The sequence below is a fragment of the Leptidea sinapis genome, chromosome 1 (assembly GCF_905404315.1).
Source record: "Leptidea sinapis chromosome 1, ilLepSina1.1, whole genome shotgun sequence".
In the NCBI taxonomy this organism is placed as follows: domain Eukaryota; kingdom Metazoa; phylum Arthropoda; class Insecta; order Lepidoptera; family Pieridae; genus Leptidea; species Leptidea sinapis.
Window position 1 is genome coordinate 19,998,504 of NC_066265.1, and position 17,481 is coordinate 20,015,984.

A 17,481-nucleotide genomic window follows, 5' to 3' on the forward strand; every position below is an offset into this window, starting at 1 on the left:
TCAATTGTGTTGTTATTTTGTGTCTGGTACACAAATACCTTTGCTTCTGTAGTCAGTAGTAGGTGTTATGAATTGGGCTAGCCCATATTAATTGTTCCTCTACCTACAATGATTATAATGTATAAAGTAACTATTTACATTTTGTATAATACTTATTTAATAAACGAATATTTTGGACAATAAATGGTCAAGTAACAAATGATTTTTATTAATAATGTTTACCATAAATATATTGTGATAATAACATAACATTTCAATGCTGCCACAGCGACCGCTTTTTTTTTTTTTTTTATAGAAAAGGAGGACAAATGAGCGTACGGGTCACCTGGTGTTAATTGCGCCCACATTCTCTTGCAACGCCAGAGGAATAACAGGAGCGTCGCCGGGCTACAAGGAAGGTGTACCTACGCACTTTTTTTGAAGGTACGCATGTTGTATCGTCCCGGAAACACCGCACAATAAAGCTCATTCAGCATTCCACAGTTATGTTGCTAGTTGAAGAAAGTTTTTCTCCGACTTACTTTGCTAATCCGATTTTACAACGAAAGTCTTTTCAGTTTTCGGGTTAATATAACAATCCTATTACACTCGCAAACAATGGGGCTTTCTAATGGTAACAGATTTTCAAAACCATTATTATATATTTAACCTACTCTTGCAACGGTTCGGATATTGAGAGACATTTGCAGCAAGAGTGTGTAAAATACCTACGAATTAATTAAAAATCGAATAGTAAAAAATTCTCGCTTTACATTTTGTTTAAAAAAGGCCGATTAAATGTTATAATTTGATTGGTGTAGTAGCAGATTATGGTTGTTTTTTTAAATAGACACATTTAAATAGACTAAAATACACCAACCATATTTACCCGATGTTCCGCGCCCGCTGTTCCGATTCACCATCATCATCACCCGGAAGACGTCCACTGCTGGACAAAGGCCTCCTCCTCCACCTTCGTTCCGGTTAATTAATACTAAATCACTACTAACACGTTTCTAGCTCAGAACACTAGAACGCTCACTTCTATGACTTTAAAATTATGTATCTACATATGTCTAACCTAACCTTAATTTGTATACCATCCTTATCAATTTCATCATTACATGCCAGAGAATCAACTGAAGCCTGGATATTTAATCTTAAACAAGGACATCTTATTCTCAACAAGTACAAATATCCAATGTTCTAGGTATCCTTCATAGACAGAGATCTGTCTGATGCTGTTAGAATTTGTCCCACTCAATAGTAAAGAGAATTTTGGTTCCGGCTCAATGCAATTATTTGCAGACATTGATTTTGTAAAATATACATTCACCTGCAAAATATTGTCGATTAGTTATTTAGTTTTGTACATTCTTAAAAATCCGAGCAAGGCTCGGTCGTCCGGATATTATTATATTTATATTGTCATAAAAATATTTATGTCAGCACAGCCATAATTAGAAACAAACTTCGGTTTACCATTAAAATACCATAGGTTTCAAAAACTGCAATGCTGCTGTTGCATTATGCCTAACTAATTACCTATGAAAATATAAGTAATAAAATCTAACAAGGGAATGAACAAAAAAAAGTAAAGGCAGTGAATTGCGTATTGCATTTTGGCCTTAATTTTCAAGATCAGTCTCCCCGTTTTTCAGAGATAAAATAAAAAAATCCAGCGCATTAACAGCACTGTAACTAAAAATGGTAGATAGTTTACTTTAAATCACATCACTTAGTGATTTATCACTATATATGGTACTGTAACGTGTTCGAAACCAGACAACATGTCAGTCAGCCTTTGTCCATTTATAATAAGACCGTGAAAAAGAATTCAAATAGCTCTCTTCATTCAAATTGCGCTTTGTTTCTATTTTTCTCATAGATTTGACTGATTTGTAAAACAATTAGAATGTAAATCTTGACTTAAAAGAGTGGCAATGAGTTTCTTGCTACTTCTTCTCATTAGCTCAACCCTTTACGAAGTAGCGGTAAATTCAATAAGAAAAAGTGTATTTTTTTTTGACACTCATAATTGTCATTTCCGTGACCAACATGAATAAGTGTTGTTGAATTTGATGCAGTATAAAGTACTGTGTATCACTACTACTACTTGCACATTCACACAGGGGGCAAACAGGAAAGAGACTCACTAGATGGGAAATGATGAGACAACCGGCCATGGACATCCGCAAAAGCAGCGGTTAAGACATAAAACTCGATAAATATTGACATAATGCTTATTGTGTTTCGGTGGATTGAATAATAGAGGAAAGTCATCAAATATGATATAACATTTTGTTTTTGAGATATAAAAAAAACTTCATATAAATTATATCAGTTTAATGTTTTTACTAATCAGTCATACATTTATATGTAGTAATTAACAGCCTTTAATCAAATATATTAGTTATCATATTCAAATCTAACACAAAAAACAATATCACCAATGAGTAACCAAATATGGACCCATATATGGAATATAAGCATAATTCAACATAACAATAACAGAAATGGACATTAATATGTTTGAGATCAATTAAATGAATATAACATATTGTGATCAATGAAAGAAGTTACATAATTACTTGCAAAAGTCACAGATCCAAGTATCAAACTCTGGACCAACACAATCATAATGTGCCCAGAGCCCACACATCAAACATTTAATCCAGCTTTCTCCACTTTTATCCATGGAATAAAGTCTTGAACAGAACATACATTCTGCATCAGCAGAGTCAGGAGGTACTTGGTCCATCAACTCATCATGTTCACTACCTTCATCAAACTGGATAACGTCTAGTTCCTCAGAGTCTTCTTCTTCACTATGCGCTGGATCTAGGTGAAAATTTTAATTAGGAAGCCGGTGTAAGGAAATAAGACAGGAGGACTTACCAGAGCAGCAGCGATTCTTCCACCACGTGCCGGGTCGCGAATTTCCCTCTTTATTTTGTAGACGTTTTCTTTGAGTGGCCACTCTTTCTTCCCGAATTCGATAATGAAGTCTTGTGATCCCTTGTTTCACAAGGGATCACAAGACACTTGATCACGAGATTACACGTAAGGAGACGATTAATGAGTTATCACGGCGTTGACAAGTTCAATATTTGCTCAATACAAGTTCAATACTCATTCAATACTAACTAAGTAATTACTCCTCGCGGAACGCATCGATCCGCTGCGCTCGCGCTACTCCGTAAGTGGGAGGGATAGGGTGCAGGTAGGAAAGAGAAGGAATTAGTGCAACTCTTTGTGCACCCACAATATTTAATTCATTAGTAAATTAATTAATTAATGCGGTGACAGTTTCACTATTTATAAAAACCCTTTAGGCATATTTGGCCTAAACATGCCCCCCAGTTTGATGGAACCCAGTTCTTTCAACCAACCTAATTAAGTTAAAAGGTAATTAAAGTTAATTGTACAACAATGTTACTTATAACTATTGACTTATTTAATATAATAATCTAATTTTTATTTTAAGCTACTATTATTTTATGTTAATACTAAGTGGACTGTATGTAATTATGGAGATGGAAGTGGATATAATTTGACTACCGGTCGGCGATATACACCGGACTTAGCACGTACATCGACAACCCTCACAACCCCGTCTTTACCGGGAAATATCTTTTCAATTATACCCAGAGGCCAATCTAAAGGTGGACTATTATCTGAGTACAACAATACAATGGTACCTTCTTTAATTTGTGACGTATTGCTCAACCATTAATTACGACACTGCAATGTATTTAAGTACTCTAACTTCCATCGTCTCCAGAATGACTGCAATAGACTGTCAATCATACGCTTCCTGTCTATAATATTCACATCTCTAGGAATCGATTCAGAAGGAAACGACTTTAAGGGCGTTAAATCTAGAAAATGAGCCGGGGTTAATGGCAACGGCTCAGAAGGGTCTGAACTAAGGACAGACAGAGGCCTGGTATTCAGCACCGCCTCGATCTGCGTTAAGAGGGTATTCATTTCTTCTACAGTAAGTAGCTGAAGACCAACTACCTTTTGCAAATGCATTTTTACACTCCGAATATTACCTTCCCATATACCACCAAAGTGTGGAGATGCAGGTGGATTAAGTTTCCACTCAATTGCATTGCCTGAAAGCTCTGATGTTAGCTTATTATTATATTCTTGTGATGACGTTAATTTGTATATTTCGTCCAAGTATGACTTGGCGCCAATAAAATTAGTACCGCAATCACTATAAACGAATTTAATGGGGCCACGTCGTGCTATAAAACGTTTAAAAGAATTTAAAAATGATTCTGTACTTAAGTCGCTCGACAATTCTATATGCACCGCTTTAGTGACGAGGCACACAAAAAGGCAAATGTAGGCCTTCTGACTACGAACACCACGCTTACGATAAGGAATAACGCGTAAGGGACCCGCATAGTCGACTCCGGTGTGAAAGAATGCCTTAGCTTCCTGTACTCTGGCTGCAGGCAAATCTGCCATTGCAGGAAATTCATTTTTAGGTTTAAATTTAAAACAAATATTACATAATTGTACTCGTTTACGAACAATATTTCGAGCAGACAATATCCAATATTTTTGACGTAATACTGATATTAATAATTGAGGTCCAGTATGCAAATATTTTTGGTGATAATGATCTATTATTAAATTTACAATATGATCACGTGGGGGAAGTAATATAGGATGTTGACTATCGTAGGGCAAATCGGCATTACTCAAACGTCCGCCGACGCGAAAAATACCATTATGCACAAACGCTTTCAATTTTTGAAAGGCAGGTGACAATGTTTTATTACACTGTATTTTACTGAATTCATCATGAAAGTAATAACGTTGCAATTCCTTTATAGTTGTTAATTCCGCGTAATCTAAATGGGTAACTTGAAAGGTTTTGGGTAATTTCTTCAAAAACCGTAATATATAAACTACAATTCTAATTAATTTATTCCAAGACGAAACTCTTAATGCAAGAGAAAGTATAAGAGGAAGCTCAATCTTATCTACTGAAACTAAAACAGTAGGCTTTCTTTCAGGGACATCAATATCAGTAGTCTGATTATATTCGCTAATAGGCCACTGGGACATAGGCAGATCGGCAAAGCGCGGACCATGGTACCACAGTGGATGAGCAGCCAGTTGTGCTGGAGTAAGGCCACGCGACAAACAGTCGGCAGGATTTTCTTTACCTGATATAAAATAGAAGTTACTAGGCAACAACAGGGTTTGAATTTTAGCAACCCTATTCGCCACAAACGTATGCCAACGAGATGCTGGTGCATTGATCCATGCTAAAGCTACCATGCTATCCGTGAATGCATAAATATTATTAATTTTTATACGCTGCGAATATGTCTCGATAACTGAACGCATTAATTTAGCTAAAATTAAATTACCGCAAAGTTCTAATCTAGCCAATGAAACGATACGTATAGGAGCTACTCTAGATTTTGCACAAATTAAATTAGTTAAGAATTTATTTTCATTTGGAAAATAAATATGAAGATAAATGACTCCACCATAGGCTTTCTCGGAAGCGTCCGCGAAGCCTAAGACACTAACAACGCACTGTGGGTCGTATCCTACAAAACGCGGAATTTTAACGGTTTCCAGAACATGTAATTCCGACTCAATTTGGCGCCACAAAGAAACTATTTTTTGTGGTGGCTTTTCATCCCAATCAATGTGTTCACTCCACAATGATTGAATAATTAATTTTCCCAGTAGCGTGACTGGGGCCACCAATCCCATTAAGTCCCATATTCGGGCAATAGTGGATAAAATATTACGTTTCGTGCATTCACATTCACGAATGTTTACTGTGAACGCAAAAACATCTTCAGACGGTAGCCACCGTAGGCCTAATATTTTTATCGAATCGTCAGGGCTGAACTCGACATCAGACGAGACCCGAGCGGAGGATGGTATGCTTTCCATAACTTCAACCGAATTACTAGAAAATTTAACTAAATCGAACCCGCCAGCATGGAACAACTCAACTAATTGTTGAGATAACTCGATGCCTTCGCGAGGGGTTCCGCAAGAGGTGGCAAGGTCATCCATAAATATGTCACGCTCAGCAACGGGAGCCGCGGCCGGAAAAAGCGAGCCTTCGTCGGTTATCAATTGACGAACCGTTCGTATTGCGAGGTACGGGCTACAACATAAACCGAATGGTACCCTCGTTACTTGAAACAAGCGAAGCGGCTGATTATTGTTTTCTCGGTATAAAACCATTTGATACGTTCTATCTTCATTTTTCACTAAAATCCTTAAAAACATTTGTTTAATGTCAGCATTGATCGCTATTGGAAACAGTCTAAAATTCAATATAATTTTAAACAAATCATTTTGAAGATTTGGTCCAACATGCAACATATCATTGAGTGACAACCCTGATGATGTCTTCATACTTGCATCGAGTACCACACGTAATTTTGTAGTACTTTTATCAGGTCGCAAGACAACGTGATGTGGTATGACATAATGAGAATTAAACGAATTATTATTTGTGATGGGTGCTAAATAGCCCTTTTCTAAATATTCACTAAATACTCTATGATATTCTGAATGAATATCTACGTTCGATAATAATTTACGCTCTAAAGATAAATACCGACGCGTAGCTGCCTGTAACGAGTCCCCTAATTTACTCGGATCATCCTTGAACGGCAATGCAACAATGTAGCGACCGCAATGATCACGCGCGGTGGTCTCGGAATAAAAATTCTCACATTCTTGTTCTTCCGACGAAAGTATATTCGCTTTAGGTACGTCTTCCAATTCGAAAAAACGACCAACGGATTTTTCAAAAGAATTATTGTAATCTAATGTGCAATAAGTGTGAATATCAGTCTCGGGGTATAAAACCGGAGCCTGACCGTAAATAATAAACCCAAATAAGGTTTCGATAGCCACGGGTTCGTTCATACCACGGGCAATAATATTTGGTCGTATTATACGAGCGAAGAAATCGGACCCAACTAATAAGTCGATATCACTAGGTTCTGAATAAGAACAATCGGCTAATTGAATGCCTTTTAAATATTCTAGACGTTCGCAATCAATTGTAGCGGACGGTAACTCGCCGGTAATACGATGAGTCACTAAAGACTTAATAGTAAAAGAAATGGAATCGTCCAAACGTGAACGTAAAGTAATATTAGTATATCCTTCAATAGGATTCGTTAAGTCACCTACTCCATAAACATATTTTGTAGGGGAGGGCAATAGTTGTAAATTTAATTTCTTACAACAATTAAGTGTAATTAAATCCCTTTGCGACGCGCTGTCCACTAAAATCCGAACGGTGTTTTTATTTCCCGCGCAATCAATAACGTTACATTGCGCGGTACCGAGTAGAATAGTATGACCAGGCGATAGTGCGCACGGTACGTCGGCGCTCGGATTAATGGCACACAAAGAAATAGATTGTGGCGATGCGGCCGTCGCATGCGCAGCTTGCGATGAACTAACATTAGTGGCAAAGCTGGCATTTGTTATCCGTTCACTCAGTATTTTCGAGTGAGGTTCGCGATTTAATTCAGACGTAAAATGAAGAAGTGAATGATGACTCCGTGAACATTGCGTACACGTCGATTTAGAAGTACAGTGACGAACTGTGTGTTCTTTACTTAGACAATTGACACAGCCTTTATTTAATTTAATAAAATCAAAACGCTCCGTGGGCGATAATGCATTAAATTTATTACAAAACCGCAACTGAAAATGTTCTGTATTACCACAGCAATAGCATTTGTTTTGATCTTTAATAACAAAAGTCTTACTAATTTTATTATAATTATTACTATTGGGACGAGAAGTTGAAACGGACGTACTATTCTTTACCGACTTGTTACTAGACTGCCTCGTACCTACAATATTATTAGCTCGTTGTAAAATATGTGACTGATTACGAATAAAGTCTATAAATTGCGAACATGACGGAAGTTTAACTGAAGTACCGTGATGCATTTCAAACGATTTCAAAATATTTAAGCCAACCTTTTTTGAACCTAAATGAATAAAAATAAAATCTTCCAAACTATCTAAATTTAATTGTTTTAACGAACTAATTAGAGATGAATATTTATCTATGAAGTTATCTAGTCTATTAGAACAATCTTCGTTAACGGAAGGTAAGTTTAACAGCTTATCGAAGTACGATGCAGCCAGTACGCGTTTGTCGTTATATTTATTAATTAATGTCTGCCAGAGAACAGAATAGTTTTCAGCCGTTGGCATAAAACCCTGACAAATAGTTAATGCCTTTCCCGTTAATTTACCCATTAAATATTGAATTTTCTCACTATCATTTAGTTCTATATTTTCGTGAATACTTGACTTGAATGTTTCATAAAATATAGGCCAATTTTCTAATTCGCCATTAAAAGACATTAATTCAAGCCTCGGTAATTTTGGGCTTGACTTGTGAAACGCCATTTTGGTTTCACAGGTATTGTGCGTATTGGGACGCGATGACAACTGCGAGTATTTGAATCTAACAGACGCATATAGGTCTTCAAAAGCGAGCATGGCTGCATAATTTGGCTCACCAGCGTTTACTTCTGAAGCTAACAACTCATTACGTTCGTCTAATGTACGTACAAAGTCCGATCGAATAATGTCGATCGTACTAGCCTTAGACAAAAATGTGTCTATTTTATCGGCAGTATCCAACTTCGCAATACTATCGTACATATCCTGCATACGTGTAAAGTAGGCCTTTACTTTAATTTCTAACCTACGTAAATTACGGTCAAATATTTGTTCTTGTGATTTAGAAGTGGCCATCGTTAATTAGATATCTACTGATTGATGTAATGTTAAGTAAGTAACAGTGAAACAGCCAACGTATTAAGTATTAACAATTTAATATGGCGGCCGGCTAACAGAATTAACAAATTTAATTAAGTTAGATATCCCTGGCCGAAGTGACCAAAAAATGTGTATGCGCTGGATCTAGGTGAAAATTTTAATTAGGAAGCCGGTGTAAGGAAATAAGACAGGAGGACTTACCAGAGCAGCAGCGATTCTTCCACCACGTGCCGGGTCGCGAATTTCCCTCTTTATTTTGTAGAGGTTTTCTTTGAGTGGCCACTCTTTCTTCCCGAATTCGATAATGAAGTCTTGTGATCCCTTGTTTCACAAGGGATCACAAGACACTTGATCACGAGATTACACGTAAGGAGACGATTAATGAGTTATCACGGCGTTGACAAGTTCAATATTTGCTCAATACAAGTTCAATACTCATTCAATACTAACTAAGTAATTACTCCTCGCGGAACGCATCGATCCGCTGCGCTCGCGCTACTCCGTAAGTGGGAGGGATAGGGTGCAGGTAGGAAAGAGAAGGAATTAGTGCAACTCTTTGTGCACCCACAATATTTAATTCATTAGTAAATTAATTAATTAATGCGGTGACAGTTTCACTATTTATAAAAACCCTTTAGGCATATTTGGCCTAAACAATCATCCTTATTTTTCTTCATTTGTTTGTTCTCTTCCCAATTTTCTTCTTATTCTTTGTCTTGACTAGTTTACGTTCTTTTTCTTGTCTCTTCATATTTTTATTTTCTAAATCATTTTTGTAGGGAGGAGATGTTATGACTGCTGCTACAGCAGCTTTTCTTCCTCTGCTAGATACTTTTCTTCGTTTCTTTGGGACTGGACCTATGGCATGCGGAGACACCAGACCCAAACTGCTGCGATTAAGCCCAGAAGTCGAAGGTGCAGGTTCAGGTTGTAAATTAGCAGTTGTTTGTGGTGCAGGTATTTCTACCAGAACTTGACCAGTTTCAGATCTTGATTCCAGTGGAGGGATATTGGTTGTACAACCGACTATTACAGCATTTTGTCGCGCAGCAATAAACTCCACGTCACTGAAGACATTTCTATTTAAAGGCCACAATCCAGTGACTTTTAACCCGTTGGCTGCAATTTCACCCGTTTGTACTTTCAAATAGGATTTGCCAAACAGCTCCACAATATCATATGGACTTAGAGGTCTGTTGTTGTCTCTAATCCACATGCGTACTTCCTCACTATAGTATGTTTTAAAGGCCCCACGAAAGTCTTATCTAACGGCTGCAATTTATGAGTCGAATGAGGAGGAAAGAAACTATGTCCACGTTATTTTCCCTAGCAATATCTATTAAATCGATATTGTGAGTATAACTATAGTGTCCATCTAGTATCAGTAAAACCAGAAATTCAGAAGTCGGGTTGGTGTGTTGAACTAGTCTGTAAAGATGTTCATTTGTATCCACCCTGATGGATGTGCAACTCCGACTGATCTTTGAGGACAGCCGCTCACTAGCTGAGCACTCATATTTTTTCTGGGAAACATAATGAACGGAGGCACAAAATGACCAGTAGCATTCATGCAAACAACTATTGTCATCAGAGATCCACTTTCTGCTGAAGTCAATGCATTTACCTTTGTGGCCGATGATTTGTGGTATCTTACTTTGTACTATTGTGAGACCTTATTCATTCACGTTGTAAATACGATTTGGTGGATAGTTATTTTTGGTGTAAAGCTCTTCAAGGAGGTTCAAAAAGGCTTCCACATTTTCTTGATCAAATCCAAATGCTCTGGCAAATGATGTACCAGTTGGTCTTCTTATCGAAAGTTTATCTTTATGACGATTTAAAAATAACTTCAACCACTTTTTTCCAGCCATACCTGATTCACCGAAGGAATTCAGCAAATTGTTTCGCTTTGCTAGCATGAACGCCATACGGCGAAGATCAGTTCTTTTTAACTACTACTAACTAGCTGACGTTCAAGTTCGGAGCCCAAGATAGTTTTTCGTCCTAATGTAGTAGCTGCTGCCACTTATGGAGACTTCATCTTTTTGGCAGAGACGAAATAAAGTTGTCCTAGGCACTTGAAAATGCTGTGCCGCTTTCAAATACCCCATTTTCATTTCCCGGACGAATTTTATAGCTTGTGCCATTTTTTCTTCTTCCCAGGTTTTTCGTTTGGTTGATTGTAAACCGGATATTCTAAAAACAAACATTACATATATTTTTAAAGAAATAATAGCAAGTATCTATCATATGAAATATTAAGACCTAATTATGGAATATTCCATAATTAGACACCGACGACTGTCCATATTTGGATTTTTATTGATATTTTTTCAAGTCACAATATTTTAATGACAAAAGATTACAAAATGGTGAAATAAACATAATACCGATATACTAAATAGTATAACAGCTGGTAATACTCATTTATCACTTACCTTTAAAATTTTCTGCACGAAAATAAAACACGCCCGCCACACGTGAATCGTTCGCACAACTGACTCGATGGTGTGAGTGCGATAGTTAGTAGACCGAATGAAACAGAAGATGTATACAAATTATTTAAGTTTTCTTTAGTCAAAATCTGGCACGAGACTCGTGCCCTTTGAGTCTCGTGCCAGATTTTGGCGAGACAACACGTCCTGAGGATGCCTCGTGTAGAGGCGAAACACGTGTCGAATTGTTTTAAAGACAAATATTGGCGGAATTAACACTAAAGAAAACTTAAATAATTTGTATAATTATGGATTTCCGCAAAGTAACGCCTTATTCAATAAATTTTCTTAAACAGAAGATGGTCGAGTATTGCGTTTCATACTTAGTCTTAGAGAAATGAAGGTATTCCATATTAGGATACTATTTCGTATTTGGCGACTTTCCTTTACCAAAACAAACTTTGAAATGGATTTAAATTTTTGACGAGATGTTTTGAAAATAGGAAGAACTAGCATTCAATTTCAATCCTAAAGAACTGACTGTAAACTTACAATTCCACTGTGAGTGCCAACGAGAAGTACATCACCGTGCAATGTAGCGACTGACACATCAGGCAACGCGAAAACTTTCATTCCGTGTCTCTTGTCCTCGAACATCTTAGGTTTTATTCCCTTTTCAGCTACAAAAAAAAAATCATCATCGTTACACCATTTGAAGATACACAATAATCTTGCTGATCTCAATATATTATCACTATCTTCATACCTATAATAATACGTAATTACAATAAAAATAGAAACAACAATCGCTGATTACGTATTCAACATCCGTCTGGAATACGGACCTTAGTAGCAGTGGAACGGTCCGAACCACATGGATGTCCCGAAATTACAGGACACATGCATAGATATGTTCCAGTTTGCAGGGTACCAGTGTCCTCCGACACAGGAGACAAATACAAATATTTTATTTTGTCTCTAAAGAAAACGTATTATACAGAAAGCCATGTACAAGTTACTACAAAGTTACATACTGATAATGCCTACTACACAACATTATACATCACAACCATTAGGTACATACATTAAGAAGAAGTATACATAGGTACTTAAGTTTGGTAAATGCATCTAGACAAGTAGTTGTTACTGCTAGTACTTCTTAAATAAACTAGGTACATACAGATAGTAGGTTTATGTAAAACAGACATAAAAGCTTGTGCCATTTTCCACAAAATTGCTATTTTGCTGGAGATTACGTATGTAGTTTACATTATGACAACAATCTACTAGTACATGACTGAGCTCTAACTCCTAACTTAGCTTCCCTGTGTCTAGGATATTAGTACTCCCCGTGTATCGGTCGGTTATTGCATAGTTCAAGAATGTGTAGGTTTGACTATTATAATGCACAATATGAGTAGTAGTTTAAAAATTTAGAGAAGGAAAAACAAATAAATAAAATAATATATTATTCCATGTAAGTAGGTAAAATATGATTTAAATTTATGCATCTAGTCTCGGGAAAGGGAGCGCACTGCGAGATGGTCAATTCGTATCCTATTATGCCATCTACTTTGGTGGTTTTCTGTTGCTTTACGAATAAGATCAGATTGTCATAATTACGGGCACATAAATTCACCGAACTAGAACAATTCCATAACCGTTTTATTTCGATTTCTATGAGTGAGTTTTCTACTTTCATACTTTATCTGGAGTAACTATGTAACTTTAGAACTAATCTTTACTAGCAAATACAAATAGTAATAACTTACTTTCATACACCAAAGTGTTGCGGTCAAATGCAATAGTTGCAATGCTCCTTTTCTCCGATGGAACATTTACATGGAAGAGTGTTAAAAGTTGCATTGTATCTGAGTTCGCAAACAATACATTCCCATTGTCTATGAATAAAAATATTTTGGTAATATGGATAGTAATACAACGAACTATTGGGCCGTAATAACGGCCCGAGAATCTGACATGACCCAGGCATGTGTCTCTAAATGCCCAAAGGTTCCCATGAATATCAATAAGACAGCAATTCGTCTCACTTACACTGTAACTAATACAGAAAGGAATTATCAAACTGTTACTATATTTTCAATAAATTTGTTTATTACAACATTAGTTCTAGACATACAGTTTTGCATGAAGCAAGTTACGGGTTATTGATTTTATGCTTCTCGGACAGCTGCAATTAATCCTCTTTTTTACATGCAACCGCCACTTAGGAGACTCTTCATAAAGAATCACAATCAAATACTTAGTTTCTTGGTAGTTCTCACCTGCAATAAGTCTTAATTTAAGCCAATGAAAAATTATACATAACATAAAGTAACTAGATTTAACATTTACTATGTACAATTTTTGTGATACAAAGTACTACATTACGTGCACATATATATTCGAAATATGTAAGTTTGTAAGAAAACACCCAAATCTATACACTAAAATCAAAGATGTGCCCCGGCACAACACACCTTGCTATAAAAATAATCTTATGCAAACTAACTCTAAATTAACATTACATAGTTCCGGTCCCTACCCAATGTCAGTTAAAATTTATAATAAGTTACCAGAACACTTAAAAGCCGAAACCAATATTAAAAAATTCATAACCTCTTTGAAAAAGTTACTTTTGGAAAAATGTTACTATTCTATTAATGATACCTAGAGGAAAAATATATTTGAATGTCTGCCCCTCTGTCGTTCATTGCTATGCCTTATTACGGGGTGAAAAAAAAATACTTTTACTGCATCTACGAGACAAATAGAAACAAAGTGAAATTGCACTTTGTTTCTATTGAATGAAGAGAGCTATTTGAAGTATATTTCACAGACTTATTAAAACTAGAAAAAGGCTGACACGGGCTTACAATGCCCTATGGCATATAATATAATTTAATGTATTTAAATTGAAATATATAATATATCAGTAATTTAAATTGAGTCTTCTTTATCTCTGAATTTGTGTCTCCAACAGCTGATGATGATTTCATAAAAAAAATATATATATTTAATTTTGTGAAATTAAGATTCAAACTTCCTTGATGCACTAAAATATGGTTAGCTTCTTTTGTTGATGTTTGTAGCCCTCATGATATCTGTCTCCCAACTCCCAGAGATATGTAGTAGGGGTAAGTTAACAGAGAATAGTTATTAAAATTAGCACATACTTACATTCAATGTCTAATATTTTTTGTAAACTTAATGTTTCTGTATCAAAAATTTTTACCTCATTCTCACAAATCACAAATAATTGATCTGGAACAAAACAAAATGTAATGTCACATAACTTAATGAAACAAAACAATGGTGGATACTAAATAAATAAAGTATTATACCTCTATAAACATTAAAACTTTTAACAACAAGAGTTTCAAAGTGTTTATTTACAACTCTCTCTGTTGAACACACTTCATTCCAGAGTTGTGATGTTAGGAACAAATTCCCTTGATTTTGAGTTGATCTCATTCTATACTGTTCTCCCTTACTTCTTAAGCAGTTTCTAACCAATCCTGACCATAGATTATAGTGCTGTAACAGTAAAGTAAATTTATTTATTATGAGAATCCCATTTTATGTTATGTTAGTTACAACATCAATTGTGTCGGTCTTTAAGGGAATCATGTTTTATCATGTAAGATATAGATATATAGACCCAAAGACCAAATCCTTTACATCCAATATTATTTTTAAAATGTTATAGTCAGCCAAAAGTAAGTGATCACCTTCTTTTGATACTTTATTTTTCATTCAATTTGGTACTTAGGATTTGTGTTTTTTGGGTCAAAATATTTTAATACTTTATGAAAAAAAAATTATACTACCCTCATAATAAAGTATTTAACACAGTTTCAATATCATAATTATTACATCAGTAAAATTGAGTGTAGGAATATAATTGTTTATTAAAACTCACATCACAGAAGTAAATACATGCATTTCTCCAAGCTCTGTTCACATGCAAACATTTAGCTAGAGATTCAGGTTCCATATATTTGAAGATGTGAAATAATACATCAATAGGGCAACCACTCCATTGAGAGTAGATTAAAGCATCTTCAAGTATTCCAGACATTGTGAAGCAATAGGTATTTTAGGTACATTGATTTCTGATATTGAACTTATTTAAAAATATAAGCAATGAGTGTTCAAACTATTTAGTTTATAGCATAGAATAATAACGCTTGGAACCTGAGTAGGCCCGAGCGCAATGAAGCAGTTTCAATGTGGTCGTTTATGACCACATACGTTTCCCACTGCATCAGTGTCATTCTGTCAACTTCCAGGACAAATAGTGCGCCAAATTTAATTGAAAAATTACTAACTGTGCAGTGAAAGTGTGTCACAAAGCGTCTTATAACAAAAATTATGATAAGAAAATCACATTTCACACAATGATATTATAGTATTAAAAGAGATTTCACATCTAAATACTATTTCACAACTTTTAATTTAAGCTAATACTTTCGTCAAAACAGCAAAATATGTTGTAAAGTGTAAACAAAACATACGCCACTTTTTTTTTTAATTTAGTGGCACGGGAAACAGACGCCATTAAAATAATATGTTGCCAGCTATGAAAGTACTATATAACCCGAGTTCCTCCGCTGGGATATTTTTTTGTGTTTATGAGTAGATATTGAAAGGAGGATATAATGTACGACGCCACATGATGTCATAAGTATTCAAAGTCAAACTCAAATTATCTTAATTAAATTAGGCTTAAACTAAGCGCTTTGAATAGTCACTATAAATATCGCTTTTAAATTACTGAATTTACCATTTGTTTGGAAAAAGTTGAGCTCGTGAGAACATTAACGGCCACTCTTTTTAACCGACTTCAAAGAAGGGTGAGGTTCTCAATACGTCGGTATGTTTTTGAAGTGAAACTTCTTTATCGACGAATGTGAGAAATTTTATAGCAAATAGTCACGATTTTCGGTTACGCACCATTTTGTTTTTTTTTAAATCCAATATGACCGCCGCGCAAATTTATGAGTTCAACAATATTGATAAATTGGTTCTCGAGGGTGCAGAGAACGAATTTGCGATCATTTATGAAATCCAAGATGGCCACCTCGCAAATTTATGATTTCAACGACTTTAGTTCCATGTGGCACAACAATTTTTACCGCAGCCATCTTGGATTTAAAATTGATATCAAATTCGTTCTCTGCACTCTCGACAACCTCAGATACGATATCCATATTGTTGAAATCATAATTTTGCACAACGGCCATCTTGGGTTTCAAAACTGATTGCAAATTCATTCTCTGCACCCTCGAGAACCTCGAATACGATATCCACGGATATCCATATAATTGTAATCATAATTTTGCGAGGTGGCCATCTTGGATTTAAAAAATGATTCCAAATTCGTTCTCTGCACCCTCGAGAACCTCGGATACGATATCCATATTGTTAAAATCATAATTTTGCACGGCGCCCATCTTGGATTTCAAAAATGATTCCAATTTCATTCTCTGCACATTAGAAAACCTCGGATATAGCTGGGAACGGCGCCTTTATCGTCTGGCTTTTTCGTTTCATAGAGTTTCAAAAAACAACGATTCTAAAGAACTTCTTTAATTACACTTCAAAAATTGTTGCAACAATAATTAAATACGTGATGTTTTTGAAGTGAAACTTCTTTAGAATCGTTGTGATTTCTAACTGGATGCAACGGAAAAAACGACAGGTAAGAGACACAAATACAAAAATGTGTAGGATGAAGCCGACAAAGAATGAGACATATGCGATCTATTGAAGTGAAAACTTCTTTATCATCGTTGTGATTTAAAAGTCGATGAAACGAAAAAGCGACAGTAAAAAGAGCAGTAACATCAATTCATAATATTTATAATGAGATAGGAAGCATAATGCAATGTTTTGGTACCAGGCGATCATAGTTAAAGAAGAGATTGTCTTAAGTATGGCGCGAGTATACCTTAATATATTCTTACTCCAAGCGCACGACGTATTACTACATAGACACCATGAGAACATATTTTATATTTATTAGTGGTGGTAGAAATGTCTTTCATAGCGGTTGAAATCATGTGTCATCCTAGCAACACATACCAGGAATTCATATGCAGTTTAGAGGTTCATGCACCATGCAGGTTTCACTTCTAACATGTGTACTTTGTACGCACGCAATGTGTTTTATTAAATTCTTAATTTATATTTTTTCTTCTTTCTTTATTACATATAATCTAGTATTTCTTACAATTTACTGATTTAG

The 17,481-nt window shown here is 35.5% G+C and overlaps 1 protein-coding gene across 2 annotated transcripts; it reads right to left on the bottom strand.

The window, feature by feature from the left end:
* Positions 1-2: 2 nt before the first annotated feature.
* LOC126967722 (uncharacterized) lies at positions 3-15,700 on the bottom strand. 2 transcript variants are annotated; one of them, XM_050812342.1, is made up of 7 exons: positions 15,154-15,700; positions 14,576-14,768; positions 14,412-14,495; positions 13,372-13,516; positions 13,004-13,293; positions 11,784-11,911; positions 3-1,315 (listed from the first exon to the last, which is right to left on the bottom strand). In XM_050812342.1, exons 1-7 carry the CDS (start codon positions 15,310-15,312, stop codon positions 1,115-1,117), a joined length of 1,200 nt encoding a protein of 399 aa, XP_050668299.1. In that variant the 5' UTR covers positions 15,313-15,700; the 3' UTR covers positions 3-1,114. The 2 variants fall into 2 exon arrangements, with proteins under 2 accessions (XP_050668299.1, XP_050668309.1); XM_050812352.1 differs by lacking the exon at positions 3-1,315 and adding an exon at positions 9,451-10,992.
* Between the last annotated feature and the right edge of the window lie 1,781 nt (positions 15,701-17,481).